General features: G+C 47.7%; 1 protein-coding gene across 1 annotated transcript; it reads left to right on the top strand.

Annotated features, from left to right (window-relative positions):
* Window positions 1–757: 757 nt before the first annotated feature.
* LOC140723449 (NACHT, LRR and PYD domains-containing protein 3-like) lies at window positions 758–23204 on the top strand. The gene is made up of 11 exons (XM_073038027.1): window positions 758–865; window positions 2641–2735; window positions 5177–5464; window positions 6039–6205; window positions 8422–8593; window positions 8701–8766; window positions 11746–13483; window positions 21498–21584; window positions 21740–21910; window positions 22068–22235; window positions 22400–23204. The coding sequence occupies exons 2-11, from the start codon at window positions 2726–2728 to the stop codon at window positions 22458–22460; spliced, it is 2928 nt and encodes a 975-aa protein (XP_072894128.1). The 5' UTR covers window positions 758–865; window positions 2641–2725; the 3' UTR covers window positions 22461–23204.
* The last annotated feature ends 1424 nt before the right edge of the window (window positions 23205–24628 follow it).

The raw sequence follows: 24628 nt of genomic DNA on the forward strand, positions 1-24628 counted from the left end.
TTCCCGGCAGATTGAACCAATCTCGCTTTTCCCATTCGATCTCTCTCATTAACAAGGCGTTTTCGCTCTCAGAACCGCCGCTCACTGATCTTCTTCCGCGCCATTCTCCGCGAAACTGAGACTGCTGAACGGGACAATCCCAGGAGTTCAGCAGTTCCTGCGATATTCAAACTGCACCCTCCGGCACCGACAAACATTCCACTCTCAAAATCACTGAGATCACATTTCATCTCCATGGTGATGATTGTTTGGAGACAGAACGTACCCTGTGCTAAGGAACCGGACGCGGAGAGACCCGCTGGTAACGCTGTGGGTTTAGTTAATGATTATGAGCAGGAGCTGACTGAACATTAACCAGGGTGTGTTCATTACTTACAGAACCCGTAACACAGCCTCACTGGGACAGGGTGGTAACAGAACCTGGAGCCGCTGTAAACGGTAAGAAACAGTATATACTGAAATATAAACATCACAAAGGCAATCAGACACTTAAATGAGACTGAGAACTTATTCGGTTCTTCAACAATTGAACTATACTGAATCACTTTTGAAAGAATTAATAATTCCCTTCAGCTAATTGAATGCATCGACTTCCTGTGCATGTCCCGCGGGAAACCGGAGCAGTTGGAGGTGTTATCAGAAACGCCGCAATTTCAACCCAGTTCCGAATCATCAACAAAGGCTCGGGAGGTGCGAGCTTCCCGCATTTCGGAACCGTCCCTGGGCTACTGCCTGCAACAGCAGGAAGCCGATCCGTCCACACTCGGGGAATTACCGATCCCCGACCGAGGGAACTGAGGATTCGCTTTGCTTATTCCATCGCAGGCGGGATCGACACTATCTGTCTGCCCTTTACGACATTTCGGTAGGTAGCTGCTGGGAGAGGGTGAAATTATGAGAACTACTCACACTGCAGTTTATAGCGGGGGAGGGGGTCGTAGGGAAGGGGTGTAAAGAGTTGATGGTTCCATTATCTAGTCGGTTGTTGGGACCTGTTGTGGATCACCGCCTGCAGTGTTGATTCCCTTCTGTCAGAAGTGTGTGGGTAGGTGGGAGATTGCACATTTAAACAGAGACGTAACGTAAAGAATTTTGCTTCTCAAGTATATGAGGGATGTAAGTAATGAAGTTAATACAATTGGATATGCACAAACACAGATTCGAACAAAAATACAATAGTGGGACCGAGATCAGGATGGGAACGGTAAACTGAGCACGTTGCTAATGTACAAACACGAGAAAATCTGAAGTTGTTGGCAATCCCGGGCAACACCAGGAAATCTAGGAAAAGAAGGTTTAACACAGAGACATCTGCACCTTGTGAGTTGTCCTGTGAGGAAACGTCTGTGATCTTGGCTTTTTTCAGTGATTGAGAAGAATTCGACATGACCTGAGTTTACACGGTGGTGTAGTTGATTGTATCCGTAGTAGTTTGGTAAAATCACTGGGATATTTGATGAGAAATAAAGTATCCTGCGGCGTCTTGACAGGGACGTCGACAAAATAGTTCCTGTTCTGGGAGGAACTGAAAGCAGTTGAAAGCAGTCTCCCCCATTGTCTCCTCTCATGCTCTCCCCCATTCTCTCCCCCTCTCTCCCCCCTCCCGCTTTGTACCCCTCTCCCTCACCCCTCCCTCGAATGGCCTCCTCAACATTCAGCAGAAGCAGATTGTTCCAATTAATTCTGTAATCTCTGCATTGTAAGTATCACTGCCAGGTGCATGTCTGTTTTCCTTAAAAACACACACACAGAAAAAAGCATTCATGTCCGTAATGCCACACAGTTTTAAAGATGATATTGAACAGGTAGAAACACTGGAAATCCTCTCATGACGAGGGACGTATTGAAACATCACAACGTTCCGCACCCAGTACGGTCTCTGTGTGTACTTGGTGCCGAGCTTCTGTTTCTGTTCCAGCGAATCCGAGTATCTGAACTTTGTGGGTCCAAACAGTAAGTGAACACACCGTGAGCGAGATTCAGTCGATAACACACATATAAACCTGGGCTTCTCATCAGTCAGCACACAATTCCACACCCTGCTCCACAGCGCATTAAGTATATGACACAAAAGCTGATTCAAGTGAATGATTATATTGTGCTGTTCGGTAAGTTCGCAGAATGCACAACATTAGTAGTTGTTGTTCACAGAGAAGTTTATCGTAGTATATACGGGATCAAAATGGACAGGGGGTGGTAAACAGATTGCAAAACCAACCCGAGCAGTAGCGGATTCATGCAGATGTTGGGGATTATGTCGAGGAAACAACCAGAGGAAGTGGATGAGACAGGCGCAGTCGCATAATTCAAAAAGCAGCTGGGATGTGTAGATGGAGTGAAAAGGCCAGAAGGGAAATGGGTCCATCACAGAAAATTGTGATCAGCTCAGTGGGCACTGTAGTTGGCAATGTCTAGCTGCGCCGAGCGCTCTGAATTTGGACTCTATTGCTCTGTGAGTTTGTCAGTAGATGCGCCAGGTATCAGCGGAAAGACATAGACATCGTGTGGAAGGTGTTGTTAATGGGGAATGCTTGGTACCCAAGCCAAGTGCTTCTCTGATACAGGGATGAAGATACTGTCATATTTGCAAAGCAATCGTACTCTCTCTGATTCACTGTCTGCTTGTTGTGTAATTCACAGCATCACCAGCAGGTGGAGCTTTCCAGAACCGGGACCAGGATGTAAACAAGACGACGACGATCAACAATAGTCAGTCAGAATCAGAATGGACACAGGTATGATACGTTGGGATTTTTGAATTAAACTTCTGTCGCGTTTGTACACAGTAGTTCAGATGAAGAAACTGACACAGGTGTTAACAGTGCACAGAAAAGTTTCATCAGGCAGTGTCACTAATCCCACTGGTAAAGCGGCCTTGAGTAATTGATTAACCTAACAGTTCCAGCGCAGGGACCTGACACCGGTAATGGTCGAATGACTCCGCTCACCAGGCAAAGCTTCAGCTGAGTGAAAGGAACAGGGGCTCCTGAATCAGGTGGTTGTGAGTGAAACACAGACGGGAGTGCGACAGGGGTCTTGTGGTTATGTAAATGTTCAGGGTCAGTGACCGTTTCACCTCCAGACAGGCCCAGATGTGTAAGACATCGCCAACTTTCACTTATAAAACTGAACGCCAGGTGATAGGAACATTTCCGGAATTTCAGACATTGTGTGATAACACAACATTTCAGGGTTTGGAAAGAAAGCTAACAAGACCCCCTGGGATTTAATTGGTTGCTGCGCAAAGGGAAGAGGTGTGTCTCCGAAATCTGTTTTCAGTAGCAGAGCGGAGATCATTGCCGGTGTTGGGAATGGCTGAGGATCAGGAAGCAGCTCATTGTAGATACACTTGTGGTCTGCTTCGGAATTTTAACACCCCAGTGAATGTCTGGGTTGTGGAGAAATGATGAACGCGAGTTAATTCCCCCTTGAGACGATCTTCTACCTGAATTTAAATTCCCAATAATTCTGCTGGGAAACCCGGTATAACCAATGAGCAAATGTCTCTGTCACCTGTAGACATTGTGATTGTGCTTAAATCTGTGATTCCAGCTGGAATAAAAAGTTGTGACAGCCTGGACACCTGTCATTCGGCCCATCTAATTCTTGTTGATCTAAATGTCTGAGCTTGCCCAATTTTCCTGCAGCCTTTTCCAAATTTCCCTTGTAAACTTCTTCTATCCTTTTTCCTGCCGGCATGCTGTCAACTTTGTAATTTTATTTGTGTTTGCAGACTCCTCTGTCTGCACGTAATTTATACCCATCAGACACCACGTGAAAAATGCCCCTTTGGTCTCTTTTAAAATTCTTTTAAAAGACTCAAGTCTCAGACTCCCCTACCCTGGGAAAAAGAACATGACCCTCTACACTATCTATGTCCTGGATTATTTTATGTTCACATACATGTGTAAGGTTACCCTTCAAGCTCCTGAGCTCCAGAGCAAACTGTCCCAGCCGAACCATATAACACAAAAAACAACAGCCTACTCCAGTACCGTGGTGGTCGTTCTCCACTACACACTTTCCAACTTAATCGCCTCCATCCTATAGATTAGCAACTGCAACTACACACAAAGCTCTCTAAGTGAGACTTTGCCAATGACTTGCATAGTCGGTACATGACGATCATCAGGTGGGGGAAAAGAAGGGAACCGGGGGATCGGTCAGCATAGATCTCTAGGTAATGGTCAGTCTGTGACCCAGGGGACTGGACATTGCTCCTCTCAAGGCAATGGTCAGTCTGTGATCCAGGGGACTGGGCATTGTTCGTCTCAAGGCAATGGTCAGTCTGTGACCCAGGGGACCGGACATTGTTCATCTCTAGGTAATGGTCAGTCTGTGACCCAGGGGACCGGACGATGTGCCGCTCAAGGGAATGGTCAGTCTGTGACTAAGGGGACTGGATATTGTTCATCACAAGGCAATGGTCAGTCTGTGACCCAGGGGACTGGACATTGTTCATCTCTAGGTAATGGTCAGTCTGTGACCCAGGGGACCGGACGATGTGCCGCTCAAGGGAATGGTCAGTCTGTGACTAAGGGGACTGGATATTGTTCATCACAAGGCAATGGTCAGTCTGTGACCCAGGGGACTGGACATTGTTCATCTCTAGGTAATGGTCAGTCTGTGACCCAGGGGACATGGACATTGTTCGTCTCTAGGTAATGGTCAGTCTGTGACCCAGGGGACCGGACGATGTGCCTCTCAAGGGAATGGTCAGTCTGTGACCAAGCGGACTGGATATTGTGTGACAAAGAGATGAGAGAATGTATCATCCAACAGAGTGGACCATGTGTAATCCCGTTGCTGGTCTGTGTGTGACGCAGACTACTGGACACTAAGTGACCCAGGAGAATTTAGCTTGTGAAAGATAATCGCAGTGATATTTCCCAGTATCCCCGGAAACCGTCGCATTAAGATCCCGTGGTCATCCTTGTTTTCAACTGCTGTGAATTCAGTTATCAGTATTACTGTGTCTATCCTGTTATTTTACTGGGAGTGAATGTGTCCAGTCACCGGCTTATCGGGATGGTCACCTGGCAGGATGTACGTTTCACAGTAACCAGCACAGTCTCAATCCAAATCCGGTCAGACCGAGTCTCAGCTCCATTGCAATCTGAATCAGCTTTGCTCATAAATCATATTGGTATAACCTGCAATTCATCACTTATATCAGTTGGGAAATTGAAACGAGCAGTGATAGGACTGAAGAGGATTTTACCAGGCGGATCATCGAGGGAAGATGATCGGGACACGGGACGCAAGGTACCAAATCAGGGTCAGATTGAGAGCGATTTCCCAATGGAAAGTGGTCTCGCCGCAGAGGAGGAGGAGCAAATTCAGCCCAGAGACAGTGACGTCAGCGACACCGATCAGGACCTTGGAACCAGCACAAGTGAGGCAACTGCCTGTCAGCTCGGAAGCTCATTGAACATGGAATTGTCAAGTCCCCAACAAGGAGCAGGTGAGTGAAATATGAGGGTGAGGGGTACTCAGAATATGGCAGGGAGGAGGGTAAAGGTGAGGCCTTGTTGGAAGGTTGTCAGATGAGAGGGGGAATGTGTAGGTGTGGTACATGTGGTGTAGTGGGCAGCCGTTACCCCACTGCAGTAAATGCACTACCTATTTGTGAGGATTTCTAGGATGTGTATTGGAGGAAAAGCAGCTATCCAGATGAGAAGGGTATTTCCGGGTTGTGAATCAGGGGAAATGTATTCGCCAGGATGGAAAGAGTATCTCTGGGAAGTGAATATTACCGACAGTCCCAACATTGATTGCCCATTCAGAATTGAAATAGGTGAGTGGGTGGGATGGGGGATGCACTGGTTTGCATTACATGTGGTCCTACTATGAACCTAATGCCCAGGATATTGTGGGTTCGGTTTTAAGGCCAGTGTTGGAGATGGGGAATTAAACCGTTTTTGTGTCTGTGAGCAGGTTCAAGTCATGTTTTTTTTTGTTTTTGTTCAGTTGGGTGAGAGCGGTGGAGACGAGGGATATCTGAGTTCAAGTCTACAGTTTCTTTTTTATATTCACAGAGTCAGAGTTCACAATCTCTGACCTCCTGGCACAGGGGGAGGAATATCGACTTTACCAACTGACAAAGTTCTACAAAGACAGACTCAAACAAGCGATTGAAGAAAAGGTTGAGAGACTCGGTATAATGTTGACAGAGGAGGGACATTTCAGTAGAGAAGAAAATGAGGTGAGTGTATTTAATGTATTGCCACCGAACTGCTGGTATCAGAGGGAATAGTAATCAGTATTAATCTCCTGCACGTTCTACGAGTTCTACATGGGAATGGAGACTTTGATCTCTGACTTGTCTCCAGCAGATCTGGTTTCAGCTGTTAATGTGGGGAGCACTGGGAACTACAGCTTCAGCGTCACCTTTTCCTCTCACACCTGCTGTATTTATCCGCGTGAAATAAGAACAGTGGCTGCATATCTGGACTTTGAACAGGCATTCAGTCTGAAACTGATTTGAAATCTTGGCTGAACCGCCGAGCAGATTCACCTCATTTCATTGATACAGGATGAATATGAAACAGTCAGATTGTAAATTGGGCCAACCGGCTTCACTGTGGCACTTGACGGAGGGAAACCTGCTAACCACATCCGGTCTTGGCAACCGAAAAAGAAATCTGATAACTTGCTTAATATCTAACTAATGAGAGACAAGGATACACCATTTAAGGTCACTCTCCCTGGAGCTCACAAACAGTGATTGTCTTGTCCTAGATCTGACCTATTCAGCCATGAGTGGTATTAGAAAATCAAGTGCGTTATACCCCTGCGTGACTCTGTTCTCATTGGGATTCATTGGCGCTCTATGTTATTAATCAAACAGGCATCAATGTCTCAGAATGATGAACATCATTTCTCTTATTTCTCAGAGCAATGACCTAAGCCCATCCATATTCAGTTCCATCATCAATTACCTTAATTCCATTATCGCTGTATGTTTCTTGAAAACTATTCGATGTGTAATTCATAATTCTTCAGTTAATGAGGGAGCCCAAGACTGCATTCAGGAAGTGATCACCATTTTACAGCATGAGTGCCAGGCAGTAACCATCTTCATCATTTCATCTTCATGCTGTTCCCTCAAAAACTTCCAACAGGTCTGTTAGGCAAGATCCCTTCCATGGATTTTGGCCTTTTTTTTTTATCATGTGCGTCCAAATACCCCGAAACATTATCCTCAATAATCGACTGCTGACATCTTCCCAAACGCTGATCACACTAACTGTCCTATAATTTAAAATGATCAGTCCTCCGGAACCATTCCAAAATCTATTGATTCTTGAGCGATCATTACTAATGTCTCCACAATCTCTCCAGTCTCCTCTTTCAGAAGCAATCGAGTGCAGTTGATCTGTACTCATCTATCTTCAGAACTTTCAGCTTCCCGAGCACCTTCTCCTTGACAATTGCAAATACACTCACTTCTGCCACGTGACATTCTCAAATATCTGGCACGTTCTAGTGTTTGTTACAGTAAGGACTGACGCAATATACTTACTAATACTTTCTGGCATTTCCTTCTCCCCTGACAGTATCTCTCCACTGTCGTTTTCCAGCGGCCCAATATGCACTTCCCTCTCTTTCACTCTTCATATATCAGACGGACCTTTTGCTAAGCTATTTTACATTATTCGCTAGCATACCTTCATATTTCATATTTTCTCTACTTACGGCTTTTTAATTGCCTTCTGTTGATCTGTAAAAACATCACAGTCCTCGAGCTTTCTACTATATTTTGTAATGTTCTGTGCCCTCTCCTTTGCTTTTCAGCTGCTTTGACTACCTCGTCAGCCACGGTTGATCACCCTCGCTTTAGAATAATTCTTCATCTTTGTGATCCTTTGCCCTGCACCTTCTGAATTGCTCCGAGAAACGTCAGCCATTCCCGCTCTGCCATTGTCCCTGTTAGTGTCATTTTCCGATTTATTTTTGCCCAGCTCCTCTCTCATGATTTTGTAATTCCTTTGTTCCACGGTAACACTGATACATCTAACTTTACCTTCTCCCTCTCAGACTGCAGTGCGAGTTCCTTTATTTTATGATCGCTGCCTCTTAAGGGTTTAGTTACCTTAAGCTCCCTAATCAAATCTTGTGTAATACACAACACAAAATATTGCATCTACTGCAGGGCGTCAGTGAATCCTTATTCTTACACAATATTGATTTAGAATTTCCCTCAGCTCCTGTTTCTCTATTAACGACTAAACCCAGTAAGGATGAGACAGCAGGCCAGTGACTGCATCTGTTATGAAGCCAGTGGGGCCATGAACATATAGATAGATAGATAGATAGATAGATAGATAGATAGATAGATAGATAGATGCTTTATTCATCCCCTCACATTCCATGTCTGTCCGTCTGCTCTATAATAAGTTCATTGTTTTCCTTTTGTAGAAAGTCACTGAACTGACAGAGAAGGGAAACCGGGCAGAGAGTTCCAGACTCTTCCTCAGTTTGGTGATGGACAAAGGCTCTCAGGCCCGGAGGGCGATGTGGAAATCCTTTGTGACTTTGAGGACTGAGTTACCGAAGTTGGACAGAATACTGAGGCAAATACAGGAGCGAGGTATGTTAAAAACACACACTGAACGCAAAGGTACATTGAAATAAATTTTAGTTATTTAATTATTTTGGCTCTGTTTTCATGGATGTTTTTTTTTAATATTTAAACAGGTCCTGATCCACAGGAATACATGAACATTGCCCAAGGGTTATTAGAGTTACCCACTCAACTGATAGGTGAGTGATGAAATGCACAGTTCAAATCACGCCTCAAATGTTAGTCTGGGACTTCGCAAAATCTGGGAATTAAAATTCACCATTAATCATTCGCTGATACGAGGAAATCTGCAGATGCTGGAATTTGAAGCAACACACACACAATGCTGGTGGAACGCAGCAGGTCAGGCAGCATCTATGGGGAGAGGTACAATTCGCTATTGACCTCCACAGAGATTGTCTGGCATTTCCTTTACACCTGTTACTGCACCTAGAACATCATTTTTCTGCGGTCCGATATCTTCTTTTTTTATTCTTGATATATCTGAGAAAGAAAAAAATACTTTGGTATTTTTTCTTCTATTATTGACCATTTGCTTGCATTCCCTGCATATTCATGTATATCTAGGAGCATCTATAACATAGTTGCCTCCAACACGACCCACACAGTAGATTCCAGGCACCTACAAGTCTGTGAAGCAAACTACCCACAATTGCTGCAAGTTTATCCCATCTCACCTTAACCAAAGTCCCTCTGGTATTAGACACCAGTCTTATGTAAAAAATAAACAAACAAAATAAAAGCTGTTGACCCAAACTCTTATCTCTCAAACTTGTACACCTCAGTCAGATCTCTACTATACCACCAGAGTAAACAAACCAAGTTTATCAAACCTCCACTTGTATCACATGTCACCGAATCCAGGCAACATCCTGATGAACCTGTTCTGCACCCTCTCCAATCCTTCCAAGAGCTGGACAATCAGAAGTGAACACAATATTCCAGATGCACCCAAAACCATAAGGTCCAGGAGCAGAATTAAGCCAATCGGCTCAGTGAATTTGCTCTGCAAATCCTCTCAACCCCATTATTCTGCCTTCTCCCAGTAAACGTTGATGCTTTTCCTAATTAGGAACCTATCGATCTGCATTTTAACTATACCCAATTACTTGTCTTCCTCAAATGTCTATAATAATAATTTCACAGATTCACCACCTGCCAGTGAAAGAAGTTTCTCCCAATGTGGATCACCTCCAGCTAGGGCAATTCACACAGTTCTCAAGCATGTTAAATTTCTGTATAAGCATTCCTTGTGGGACCTTGTCAAACACCCGACTGATATCCAAGTAAAAAATCTCCATGTGTAACTTCATCCGTCAGCTTTGTCACCTCCTGGAAGAACTCCATCAAGTTAGCAAGACGCAAACCCCGCCCAAAGCCTCCCTGCTGAACCCCAAACCACCTCAAACATTCTGTCATACACCCGCGGGACAGAAGATATAAAAGGCTGAAGGTCCGTACCACCAGCCTCAAGGACAGCTTTAATTCTGCATTTATAAGGCTATTGATTGTCAGCAACTATGTTATTATTGGCTCTTAATAATAATAAGACAACTTTATTTATAAAATTGCAACATCGTGCATCTCGTAACTAATAACCACTCACTTAAAAAACCACAATATACTTACAGAAGAGCAGAAAGAATACACTTAGTGTATGAACGGATTTAAGGAGCAACTAATAATAGATTATGTATCTATCGAACACTGGGAAGAGTAGAAATCTTTCAATGTTATATTGTCTATCAAAAACCATTTGATTCTGTCTCTCACATGGTTAGGAGGTTCCAATATTATAAAAGATGCATCCAATACTTGTGAAATTTCTACAACATCTAATGAATTACAATAAACGCCCTAATAACAACCACAACGGACCAACCACTGTTACCAAAATAAATGCAGACTTTTTCCAGAGTAACGCACTAAGCCCACTATGGTTTTGTCTGGCGTCAAATCCACTCTTGAATTTCCTGAATCCGACAAAAGTCTGTATCGAATCGGGGGAAAAAAAAACAACGAATTATACCTTACACAGCTATACAGGGATGATTAGAAATTAGTTACTCTTGCATCAGTGGAGCTAAAGCAATTAATTCAAATAATGGAACTAATTTCCAAAGAAACCATACATAGCATATAGAACTATCCATGCCTATGTGATTCTATAAAATATTAAATTAAATAAGTTGTGCAGAAATAGAAATAAAAAAGAGATTAGTGGGTCAGTATCGATAGGGTCTGTGTCCATTCAGAAACTGGATGGTAGAGAATAAGAAGTTGTTTCTCAATCGTTGAGTGTGCCTGAGTGGCCGACCCTGTGCAGTAGTCCCCATGAACTGTTCTGTTTTTCCTTGTAGGACCTCATTGCACCGACGTGATGATATTATTTATTTGGATCGCATGCATAAACGTTTTCATTGTATCTTGGTACATGTGACTATAAAAAAACAATTTGCCAAGTTGTTGTTGTCAATAACACAGAGCTGCTTGGGTGTTTAAGATTGTTACACCCAGGGGTGGTAGCGGGGATACGCTCCCACGACCTATTAAATGCTCCCAGTGGCGTGCGACTCAAACAGCCTCTGACAATCAGGTCCAGCTCCTGGCCTTCACGTGTGGCTTAGCTACTAAGCTTGGTAGAGGTATTTCTTCCGATAGTAGAACGGACAAATGCGGGTTACTGCCACCTGATAACCAGTCATTTCTGGCAATTGGGGCTTGTCGGCCGTGATTGGCAGCTCATCCAGATGAAGGAAAACAGTGATTTCACGCTGTACCCCTGATGGGGGAAACTTCTGTTGCCAACCTCTATCAGTTTCTGCAGTTCTTTTGTGTTCATCGTCTGCTAATGATGTTTTAAATATAGTCAAATGTTATTGTAACGGAAGAGCAGTCAGGATTGCGATAAGATATCAGGGGAACGTTCACTTGAAGATTAATTAATATCAGAATATGAGGTTTGGACATTTTCTGGGACATCGATCGCTGTCAAATTCCACTGTCTATAAACAGAATTTTACTTTCTGTCCTAATATCCATGGAAGCATTGAATTAATTCATGTAATCTCAAACACTGAATGTTGAAATGCAGTTATAATGTTCTTTGTCAGTCGAACCATTTAACATTTTGATTATGTTCTCTGTTGCCATGGAAGATGTTCAACAAAAACACAAGGAGACTCTGCGGGCACGAACTGAAACACTGAGAGTGAACACGATCCTCATGAGGGAGAAGGTGAAGGTCTTCCAGCTGGTTGATCGATACGTTGAGCTCACGGTCATTTCTACTGTTCGAGATCGGAGAATGGTGGAACATGAGCTGCTGGCAAGAGTCAGAGACCACGAGGAGTGTAGAGAAAAACATCTCTGCGGAAAGCTGGAGAAAATCCGGACTGATCAGTTGTTCCAGAACCGCTTTTCCTGGAGTAAATCCAAACCTGGGGATTCAGCAGCAGTGACCGGAGTCGCGGGGATCGGGAAAACCACAATGGTACAAAAGATTGTTTATGACTGGGCCACGGAGAAAATATACCAACAGTTCCAGTTTGTATTTAGTTTCAAATTCCGGGATTTAAACTCCATTAACTGCAGAATAAACCTGAGGGAGCTGATTCTGGATCAGTATCCTTACTTTGGGAATATCCTGAGAGAAGTCTGGAAGAACCCAGAGGGATTGCTGTTTATATTCGATGGTTTGGATGAATTCAATGACAAAATTGATTTTGCTGACAATCGGGGAGACACAGAACCTCGCTCCACATGCACAGATCCTGAATTCAAGTGCAAGGTGTCGGACATTGTGTACAGTTTAATCCAGCACAAGCTGCTCCCAGGGTGTTCAGTGCTGGTGACCACCCGTCCCACTGCATTACATTTATTGGAAAAGGCTAAGATCAGTGTCTGGGCTGAAATCCTGGGATTTGTTGGTGAGGAACGGAACGAATATTTCATCAGACATTTTGAAGATCAGACAGTGGCAGCAGCTGTTTTCAAACACGTGAAGAAGAACGAGATCCTGTATACCATGAGCTACAACCCCTCCTACTGCTGGATCCTCGCTCTGGCACTAGGCCCCTTCTTCACACAAAGAGTCAGGGACCCACAGCGAGTTCCCCAGACCATCACCCAACTGTACTCCTACTATATTTGCAACATCCTGAAAAACCACGGCCGTGAAATTGAGAACCCCCGTGATGTGTTATTCAGGGTTGGTCAGATGGCCTTCAGAGGGGTGTCCGAGAAGAAGATTGTGTTTACAGATGGAGATTTGATCAAGTACGATCTGCAGCCTTCCCAGTTCCTGTCCGGATTCCTGATGGAGCTTTTAGAGAGAGAGGATTCCGCTTGGAGCGTGGTGTACACATTCCCACACCTCACCATCCAAGAGTTTGTAGCTGCAGTCGCACAATTCCTGAATCCACATCCAGGGGATATCCTGATATTCCTCACTGAAGCCTACAGCATTACAGATGGGCAATTTGAGGTATTTCTCCGTTTTATTGCTGGTCTCTCCAACCCAATGTCAGCTCGGGGCCTGGAGGAGTTTCTGGGTCCATTTCATCGTGAAACAACCTGCCGGGTAATTGACTGGGTGAAGGAGGAGGTTAAGCACCGGATTGGAAACACTGGGACTGAAGCTCGTAAAAGGAGCCTCCTGAACACATTGCATTACCTGTTTGAGTCTCAGAATCATGGGCTGGCTCAGGAAACACTGGGATCAGTGGAAACACTTTCATTCAGTGGAATGACACTGACCCCGATTGACTGCGCGGTCCTGTCTCATGTCATCGGATTCTGTGACACAATAAAACTCCTCGACCTGGGGAACTGCCACATTCAGTGTGAAGGAATCCAGCGGCTGGGACCGGGGCTGCACAAGTGCCAGAAGCTGAGGTAACTTGGTTTATCTCTCATTCTGAACTGTGAAACTGCCTCATTGAGTTGTTCCAATGTAAAGGAATTTCGGTAAATTTGTAGTAAATCAGATTAAGAAGAATTGCGACAAATGCCCAGGATTGGTCAGTAATTCCCCAAGGACGGGAGGGTACTGTGTTTTCTTGTGAAGGGATGTTGGAGACTTCATCAGATCAGTGAATAACGACCATTGGTTTAATGGTAGTAAATCACAGGAATGGCCGTGTTTTTCGCTGCCTGTGACACGTCCATTGAGAATGTTCCTTCTCACTGTTACTGACACCCAGACCGACACTGACTGCAGCAGGTGGGTCAGAGATTCACACCCCCTTCCCGGTGAGGGACAAGAGACCGTCAGCAGACTGTCCCAGTGAGAAGGAAAGAAGTACCATTGTGAGATTGTCCTCCCACTGCCCTTCCCCATGTGTGAATTTGCTCACTTCGAGTGAGGGCGCATCTCCTCTGGGCCTCTGTCCAGACCCAACACACACGTACAAATATTTTCTGCATCCTCTCGTCTTGTAGGATTATCGTTTACCAGTGGAATCCTCCTGTTGGACTTCTCATCCAAATCCCTCTTCCATTCTTTGGGATCAAGTCCTCATCGCCATTTCTCCTGTGGGTTGGCTATTACACTTTTCTAATCCTCCTGTGGGATGTCTTTACCCCACCCGCTTCATCTGTCTCATCCGCATCTTCCTTCTTCCTGTGGGATCTCTCTTCCCCCTCCCCCATCCTCCAGTGAGAACTCTCTTCTCCACACCCCATCCTCCTGTGGGATCACTATTCACCATTCCACTTCCTCCTGGTGGGCCTCTTTTCCCATCCAGCGTCCTCCTGTGGGACCTCTCTTCCCCATCCCCCTTTCTCCTGTGGGATCTCTCTTCCCCATCCCCCTTTCTCCTGAGGGATCTCTCTTCCCCATCAATTTCCTGCTGTAGGTTCACTCTTCCCCCACCCCTTTCTCCTGTGTGATCTCTCTTCCACATCTCCCTTCTTCATCTGCCCTCACTCTTCCCCATCACCCGTCCTCCTGTGGGATCTCTATACCCCATCATCCTTCCACCTGAAGGGTCTCTCTTCCACTTCCCCCTTCCGTCTGCGGGATCTCTCTTCCCCATCCCCCTTCCACGTGTGGGACCTCTCCTCCCTATCCCCTTATTCCTGTGGGATTTCTCTTCCCCATCCCCCTTCCTCCGGTGGGATCCCTCTCCCCATCTCCCTTTCTCCTGTGGGATCTCTGTTCCACATCAACCTGCTGTGGGTTTTCTCTTTCCCAACCCTTTCTCCTGTGGGATCTCTGTTCCACATCAACCTGCTGTGGGTTTTCTCTTTCCCAACCCTTTCTCCTGTGGGATCTTTCTTCCCCATCCCTTTCCGCCTGTGGGAACTCTCCTCCGCATCCCCCTTCCTCCGCTGGCAACTCCGGTGGAATTACCCTTCCCCATTCAAATTCCTCCTTTCACAAATCCCTTACTCCCGTGGGAACTCTATTCCCCATTCCCCTTATTCCGGTGGGATCTCTTTTCCCCATCCCCTTTCCTGCTGTGGATCTCTCTTCCCCATCCTCTTTCCTGCGGTGGTACCGCTCTTCCCCATACTGCTTCCTCTAATGGGATATCCCTTCCCCATCCGCCTTCCTCCTTTGGGATCTCTTGTTCATCCGACTTCCACCTGTGGGATCTCCCCGTTCCAATTCCTCCTGTGGGTCCTCTGTTCCATGTCCCCTCTTCCTGACGGCTCTCTCTTTCCCATCCCCATTCCTCCTGTGGGATCTCTATTCCCAACCATCACCCTCCTATGGGATACCTCTTCCCAATCTCCGTTCCTTCTGTGGTATCTCACTTCCTCATCCCCTTTCCTCCCATGGGATCCCCATACCCCTTACTCTAATGGAATATACCCATCCATCTTACTGCTTTGGGATCTCTCGTTCATCCGACTTTCACCTGTGGGCTCTCCCCATCCCCCTTCCTCCTGTGGGTCCTCTGTTCCATGTCCCCTCTTGATGTAGGATCTCTCTTTCCCATCCCCATAACTCCTGAGGAATGTCTCCTACTCATCCACCATCCTCCTGTATGATCTCTCTTCCCCGTCCCTCCTCCTACTGTCGGATCTCCCTTCCCATTCCCTTTGCTCCTGTGGGATCTCTCTATGTCAACACCCTTCCTCTTGTGGGATCTCTCCACCCCATCCCCCTTCCTCATGTGGGGCTCCTGTTCCCAAACCCCTTCCTCCGGTGGGATCTCTCTTACCCATCTCACTACCTCCTATCGGATCTCTCCTCCCCATACATCTTTTTCCTGAGGAATCTCTATTCCCCATTTACTTTCCTTCTGTGAGATCTCTCTTCTCCATCTCCTTCCTCCTGTGAGATCTCTCATCCCCACCCCACTTCCTCCTATGGGATCTCTCCTCCCCAACCCACTTTCGCCCGTGGTATATCTGCTCCATCCCCCTTCCGGCTGTGAACTCTCTCCTCCCCATCAAATTCCTGCAGTTGGAACTATTTTCCCCATCCCCACTGTCCTGTGGGATTACCCTTCCTCATTCACCATCCTTCAGTGGGATCTGTCTTCTCCATTCACATTCCTCCTTTGGGATCACTCGTCCATCCGACTTCCTCCTATGGGATTTCTCTTCCCCATCCCCCTTATTCCGGTGGGATCTCTTTTCCCCAACCCCTTTCCTTCTGTGGATCTCTCTTCCCCATCCCCTTTCCTCCGGTGGGATCGCACTTCCCAAATACTGCTCCCTCTAATGGGATATCCATTCCACATCCACTTTCCTCCTTTGGGATCTCTCGTCCCATTCCCCTTCCTCCTGTGGGTCCTCTGTTCCATGTCCCTTCTTGATGTTGGATAACTCTTTCCCATCCCCATAACTCCTGAGGTTTCTCTCCTACTCATCCCCCGTCCTCCTCTATGATCTCCCTTCACAGTCCCTCCTCTTACTGTCGGATATCTCTTCCCCATCCCATTTCCTCAAATGGGGGTCCTGATCCCAAAACCCTTCCTCCGGTGGGATTTCTCATCCCCATTCCCCAATCTTGCTGTGGGATCTCTCTTCACCATACTCCTTCCTCCTGTGGAATCCCTGTTCCCCATTTACTTTCCTTCTGTGGGATCTCTCTTCGCCATCCCTTTCCTCCTGTGAGATCTCTCTTCCCCATCCCCCGTCCTCCTGTGAGATGTTTTTTCCCATCCCCCACTCTTCTTCTGGAATCTCCCTTCCACATCCCCCTTCCTGTTTTTGGATCGCTAGTCCATCCGACCTCCTACTGTGGGATCTCTCTTCCTCATCCCACTTCCTCTTGTGGGATCTATCTTCCCCATCCCCCTTCCACCTGTCGGATCTGTCTTCGCTATTTACCTCCTTCCTATAGGATCTCTCTCCCCCACCACCTTAGGCCCGTGGGATTACTGCCCCATCCTCCTTCCAGCTATGCGGCCTCTGTTCCCATCCCCCCACTTCCCGTGGGTCTCACTTCCCCATTCCCCTTCCTTCTGTGTGATCTCCCCTACTGATCCCCCATCCTCCTGTCTAATCTCTCTTCACAATGCTCCGAGCCTCCTGTGGGATCTCTCTTCCCCATCCCCCTTCCTTCTGTGGGATTACCCTTCCCCATTCACCTTCCTCCTCTGGGATCTGTCTTCCCCATCCCCCATCTTCCTGTGGGATTTCTCTTCCCCATCACCTTGCTCCTGTGGGATCTCCATTCCTCATCTCCCGTCCTCCTGCAGTGCTTCTGTTCCCATCCCCCACTCTTCTTCTGGAATCTCCCTTCCACATCCCCCTTCCTGTTTTTGGATCGCTAGTCCATCCGACCTCCTACTGTAGGATCTCTCTTCCTCATCCCACTTCCTCTTGTGGGATCTATCTTCCCCATCCCCCTTCCACCTGTCGGATCTGTCTTCGCTATTTACCTCCTTCCTATAGGATCTCTCTCCCCCACCACCTTAGGCCCGTGGGATTACTGCCCCATCCTCCTTCCAGCTATGCGGCCTCTGTTCCCATCCCCCCACTTCCCGTGGGTCTCACTTCCCCATTCCCCTTCCTTCTGTGTGATCTCCCCTACTGATCCCCCATCCTCCTGTCTAATCTCTCTTCACAATGCTCCGAGCCTCCTGTGGGATCTCTCTTCCCCATCCCCCTTCCTTCTGTGGGATTACCCTTCCCCATTCACCTTCCTCCTCTGGGATCTGTCTTCCCCATCCCCCATCTTCCTGTGGGATTTCTCTTCCCCATCACCTTCCTCCTGTGGGATCTCCATTCCTCATCTCCCGTCCTCCTGCAGTGCTTCTGTTCCCATCCCCCACTCTTCTTCTGGAATCTCCCTTCCACACTCCCCTTCCTGCTTTTGGATCGCTAGTCCATCCGACCTCTTCTTGTGGGATCTCTCTTCCCCATCCCCCTTCCACCTGCGGAATCCCCCTTCCCTATCTCCCTTTGTCCTGTGGGATCTCTCTTCCCCATACCCATTGCTCTAATGGAATATACCTTCCCCATCCACATTCCTTCTTTGGAACCACTCGTCCATCCGACTTCCTCCAGTGGGCTCTCCCTTCCCATCCCCCTTCCTCCTGTGGGTCCTCTGTTCCATCTCCCCTCTTGATATGGGATCATTCTTTCCCCTCCCCATACCTCCTGAGGTATCTTTCCTATTCACCAACCATCCTCCTGTATGATCTCTCTTCCTCCTCATCCTGTCGGATCTCTCTACCCCACGCTCCTTCCTCCTGTGGGATCTCTCTTCCCCATCCTCTTTAGTCCTGTGGGATCTCTCTTCCCCATCCCCCTTCCTCCTATTGGGCCTCTGTTCACATCACCCCACTTCCTGTGGGATCTCTTTTCCCCATGTCCAACTCTTCTTATGGGATCTCCCTTCCACATCCCCCTTCCTGCTTTTGATCGTTCTTCCATCCGACCTCCTCCTGAGGGCTCTCTTTTCACCATCCTCCTTCCTGCTGTTGGGCCTTTGTTCCCATTCCCCTCTTAGAAACATAGAAACATAACAAATAGGTGCAGGAGTAGGTCATTCGGTCCTTCGAGCCTGCACGGCCATTCCGTACGATCATGGCTGATCATCCAACTCATAACCCTGTACCTGCTTTCTCTCCACACCCCCGATCCCTTTAGCAACAAGGGCCATAACAAACTTTCTCTTAAATATAGCCAATGAACCGGCCTCAGCTGTTTCCTGTGGCAGAGAATTCCACAGATTCACCACTCTCTGTGTGAAGAAGTTTTTCCTGATCTCGGTTCTAAAAGGCCTCCCCTTTATCTCTAAACTGTGACCCCTCGCTCTGGACTTCCCCAACATCGGAATCAATCTTCTTGCATCTATCCTGTCCAATCCCTTTAGAATTTTATACGTTTCAATAAGATCCTCCCTCAGTCTTCCAAATTCCAGTGAGCATAAGCCTGGTCGATCCAGTCTTTCTTCATGTGAAAGTCCTGCCATCCCAGGAATCAATCTGGTGAACCTTTTTTGTACTCCCCCTGTGGCAAGAATGTCTTTCCTCAGATTAGGGGAACAAAACTGCACACAATACTCTAGGTGCGGTTTCACCAAGGCCTTGTACAACGGCAGTAGAACCTCCCTACTCCTGTACTCAAATCCTTTTGCGATGAATGCCAACATACCATTTGCCTTTTTCACCGCCTACTGTTCCTGCATGCCCACCTTCAATGACTGGTGTACAATGACACCCAGGTCTCATTGTACCTCCCCTTTTCCTAATTGGCCATTCAGATAATAATCTGTTTTCCTGTTCTTGCAACCAAAGTGGATAACCTCACATTTACCCACATTAAATTGCATCTGCCATGAATTTACCCACTCACCTAAACTGTCCAAGTCACCCTGCATCCTCTTAGCACCCTCCTCACAGCTAACACCGCCGCCCAGCTTCGTGTCATCCGCAAACTTTGAGATGCTGCATTTAATCCCCTCGTCTAAATCTTTAATATATATTGTAAACAACTGGGGACCCAGCACTGAGCCTTGCAGTACCCCACTAGTCACTGCCTGCCATTCTGAAAAGGTCCCGTTTACTCCCACTCTTTGCTTCCTGTCTGCCAACCAATTCTCTATCCACATCAATACCATACCCCCAATACCGTGTGCTTTAAGTTTGCACACTAATCCTTCTCTATGATTTCTTTTCCCCGTTCATCCTATTTCTGTCGGATCTCTATTCCATACGCTCCTTCCACCTGTGCGATCTCTCTTTCCCATCCCTTTTCCTCCTGTGGGATCTATCTTCACCATTCCACTTCCTGCAGTTGGGCCTTTCACACTTCTTGTGTGATCTCCCTTCTACATCCCCATTCCTGATTTTGGATAGCCAGTCCATCTGACCTCCTCCTGTGGGCTTTCTCTTCACCATCCCCTTCCTGCTATTGGGCCTCTGTTCCCATTCCCCTCTACCTGTGGCATCTGCATTACTCATCTCCCTTCATCCTGTGGGATCTCTCTTCCCCATCCCCCTTCCTCCTGTGGGATCTCTCTTCCATAAACCCCCTTCCTCCCGTTTGATCTCTGCCCCATCTCCCTTCCTGCTATGCGGCCAGTGTTCGCATCCCCTGACTTCCGGTGGTGTGTCTCTTCCCCATCTCCCTTCGTCCAGTGGGATATCTCTTCCCCATCCGACACCCTCTTGTGGGGTCTCTCTTCTCCACCCCTCTTCCTCCTGTGGGATCTCTCTTCCCCATCCGCATTCCTCCTGTGGGATCCCTCTTCCCCATCTCCCTTCCTCTTGTGTGTCCTCTGCTCCATGTCCCTTCTTCCTCTGGGGCCTCTCTTTCCCAAACCCATTCCTCCTGAGGTATCTCGCATACTCACTCCCCATCCTCCTGTATGATCTCTCTTCCCGGTCCCTCCTTTTCCTATCGGATCCCTCTTCCACATCCCCTTCCTCTTAAGGGATTTATCTCCTCCCCTTTTGTTCCGTGGAATCTCATCCCCATCCACGTTCCTCCAGTGCGGTCTTTGTTCCCATTACCCCACTTCCTGTGGGATCTCTCTTCCCCATCTCCCTTCCTCCGGTGGGATATCTGCCCCATCCTCCGTCCTTATTTGGGATCGGTCGTCCATCCCCCTTCCTCCTGTGGTTTCTCTCCAACTGATCCCCCAACCTCCTGTCTGATCTCTCTTCACCGTTCTCGATCCTCCTGTGGCATGTCTCTTCCCCATCCCGCTTCCTGCTGTGGGATCTCTCTTCCCCATCAAATTACTGCTGTTGGATCACTCTTTCTCATCCCCCTTCATCCTGTGGGATTTCCTTCCCCATACACTTTCCTCTTGTGGGATCTCTCTTCCCTATCTCCCTTCCTCCTGTATGAATTCCTTCCCCGACTCTCCTCTTCCTGTCGGATCTCCTTTCCACATTCTCTTTCCACCTGTGGGATTTGTTTTCCCCACCCCCTTTCTTCCTGGGGGATCTCTCCTTCCCACCCCTTCCTCCTTTGGATCTTGTGTTCCATGTCCCCACATCCTGTGGGATCTCTGTTCCCCATCCCCCTTCATCCTGTGGGATCTCTGTTCCCCATCCCCCTTCATCCTGTAAGGTCTCGTTTCCCCATCCACCGTCGTCCTGTATGATCCCTCTTCCCCATCCCCCTTCATCCTGTGGGATCTCTCTTCCCCATACATTCCTGCTGTGGGATCTCTTCTCCCCATCCCTTTAGCTCGGGTGGGTCTATTTCACTGTGTTGCATTGACATTTCTGCATTTCGGTCAGGAACACTTTTCTCTCCATCGAGAATGGGACAGAATATGTGGAGTTTACAGGGTCACATTGACTGACTAAATTACTGACATTCGAATAAAACCCTGGAGCTGGTCATTGAGGGACATTGACAGTGATGGGAACTCCGGTCAGTGATTTACTGAAGGGTTTAATGTTTCCTGAAATATCCGAGTGAGAGAAATTCCCACAAACCTACGGTTTGATTCACTTTGTTCATCAATTTGTTTGTTTGTGTTTAGACTCTGTTATAATAAACTGGGAGATTCAGGAGTGAAACTGGTGTCTGAGTCTCTGAGGAACCCGCAGTGTAAAATACAGAAACTGGGGTAAGTACCAGACTGTGGGAGATTGTGTTTACAGTCACTTGGTGTCAGACACTGAACATCAATGTGATCAGTAATTGTGTTCCTGATAAACACTGGGGATTTGTACCGTCTCCTGTCTCTCTGTGTCCTTCACCCTCACTCTCTCTCATCTCCAGGCTGTGGGAAGTCGGTCTCACAGATTCTGGTGCCGAGGATCTCGCCTCCGCTCTCAGTACAAACCGATCACTGATGGAGCTGGACCTGCGTAATAATGAACTGGGAGATTCAGGAGTGAAACTGGTGTCTGCGGCTCTGAGGAACCTGGAGTGTAAAATACAGACACTGCGGTAAGTACCAGACTGTGGGAGATTGTGTTTACAGTCACTGGGTGTCTGACACTGAACATTAATGTAATCAATATTTGTGTTACTGATAAACACTGGGGATTTGTACCGTCTCCTGTCTCTCTGTGTCCTTTACTCTCACTCTCTCTCTCATCTCCAGGCTGTGGTGTGTCGGTCTCACAGATTCTGGTGCCGAGGATCTCGTCTCCGCTCTCAGTACAAACCCATCACTGATGGAGCTGGACCTGGTATTCAACTCGCTGACAGACCGATCTGTCCCCGCTCTCCGCCGCCTTATACTGACCCACCCGAGACTGGAGCGGATCTGGTGAGTGTTTGTGTTAATGTTCAAAGTGATAAAATATCAGCGGATCCACGGGTTTTCTGGTGATATTTGTCTGTGAGTGTTGTTGAAACATTAACCCCAGTCCCCTGTTACTGACACTGTTGTGCAAAATGTTTATTTCATCTTTATTCTTACATCTGTTTCAGGCTGGGGGAGAATCGGTTCAGTCGGACCGGGGAGACGGAACTGAACCCAGACCCGGACTGAGAGTGGACTGTGAACATCCGCGCCCGCGGGATGGGGACATTTTGGCCGATTCCCCGCACTCTCCTTTAACTCCCTCTCCCCTTTAACTCCCGCCTTTACCTGTAATGGCCGCGCGCCGGGGGTAATTCCCAACGGTTTTAACGGAACCGTCTCCAGTCTCCAGCTCAGTGACATCGGAAGCCATCCCGCATTGACGTATTTCCGCCTGCTGTTCGGCGGCGCAGCTTCCGCTGGATGTGCGGATTCGAGACTCCCCCACGTGAGACCCCGGGAAATTACACAGACAGGAAGAGCCCGTGGTCCGGGACTCAGTCCGGGACACCGGTGTCCCGGGGTGGGATTATCCCTGGAAAGAATCCCTTTACTCCCTTTGCTGAGGACGATGAATTCACAGTCTGGCAGAAATAATGATGTCAAATTGACAAATACCTCGGCAGTGACCCTGGATCTGCAGCGATCTCGAATACAGCCCTAAAGTGTGATTTTATAATCATCGGTTCCCCGATGCAGAGTGACGGTGAGAAACGGGACTGATTGTTCACCCGGTCACTCGTTGTCGCCGGTCAGTTAATTGTGTGTGACTGTGAGTGAGTCGGGAGCAGCTTATTTATTCCCGCACGTCAGCAGCTCACACATTGTTTAATTTACATTTGTCATGATGAAATCAATAAACCGCTGTAACTTCCTGTCCAGGTGCCGGACTCGAGTTTTATTTGAGGTTTCTGCTGCCCCCCGCATCCTGTGCACTGCAACAGTGGGTCGGAGCTCCTCACACTGACACAGTAGCGTCTCAGCTCCAGGCTGAGGGAGGTCGGATGCCCAGGATCTCATCTCCACCAAAGCCCCTTCCTGGATAACTGACACGCTCTCGCCACCCCCCCCCCCCCCCGGGAGACAGTTAAAATCGACTGTAATATCAGACGTGACACCACTAAAATCCGTAGTACGAGAGGGACTGGGGATGAAATACCGGGGTCAGACACAGAGTGAATCTCCCTCCACACCGTCCCATCACACAATTCCAGGGTCAGACACAGAGTGAATCTCCCTCCACACCGTCCCATCACACAATTCCGGGGTCAGACACAGAGTGAATCTCCCTCCACACCGTCCCATCACACAATTCCAGGGTAAGACACAGAGTGAATCTCCCTCCATACCATCCCATCACATAATTCCGGGGTCAGACACAGAGTAAATCTCCCTCCGCACACACCCCTTCCCATTCACTCAAACCATCCGCATTCCTAACGGGACGCACCCCTACCCATTCGTTTCCATCGTCCGAACATTTCAACTGGACCCCACCCCTTCCTATTCACTGCCACCATCTGCCTCCCAATGACACCCCTTCCAGTTCTGTGAACCTGAAAATTGCCGGGCACTACTGAATTCCGTGTTTGACAGAACTCAGGGCTGCGTTTAGGGAATTTGACGAGAACGCCGATGCTTTATTAGTTACAAGGAAAGTCGGGGGTCGTGAGGATGTTGACGACTTTGTAACACTGACGAGGTTCTCACTTCTGGCGGAGACGGTGGATACGATCGAAAGGAAGGACCTTCGGCAGGTCTTCCTGCAAATGGGGTGGGGTGCGTGAGAGAGAGGTTTATGGTTTCAGTGTCCCAACACGGGGTGATTCATTACGCCTGGTTCCCGGTGTCCACATAACACACAGGAAGTTATACAGGGCACGGTTGCCCGTCTCCATATGCCAAACTGGAAACTTTGCCAGGCCCGGATCCCGATCTCTGTCTCCACACCGAGAGTTTTACCGCGCACGGTGTCGGGTCTCTGTATCGACACCGGGAATATTACCACACACGTTTCCTGGTGTCTGTATCCTCCTCTCTCCACGACACTCGGAGTGATGACGCACAGGATCCGGAGAGGAGGAAATCGGATCGGTCTATATCGTTTGGGATATATTTATTAATTGTGATAAACAGTCTGCGCAATCGTGTGTAGGGTGGTCGAGAGTGTCTGTCCTGCGAGGGGCTCCTGATTGAAAATGGTGAATAGTGATGGCGACAGAAGGATTTAGAATGGTCACTGAGGAGGGAGTGAAAGGTTGACTGAAAATGGTCTCCAGGGGGAAACTGATGGACTGAGTGACAATGGGCGCCAGGGAGGGGGCGATGGGCGGAATTAAGATGGCCGTGGTCACCTT

The sequence above is a fragment of the Hemitrygon akajei genome, unplaced genomic scaffold (assembly GCF_048418815.1).
Source record: "Hemitrygon akajei unplaced genomic scaffold, sHemAka1.3 Scf000113, whole genome shotgun sequence".
NCBI lineage: Eukaryota > Metazoa > Chordata > Chondrichthyes > Myliobatiformes > Dasyatidae > Hemitrygon > Hemitrygon akajei.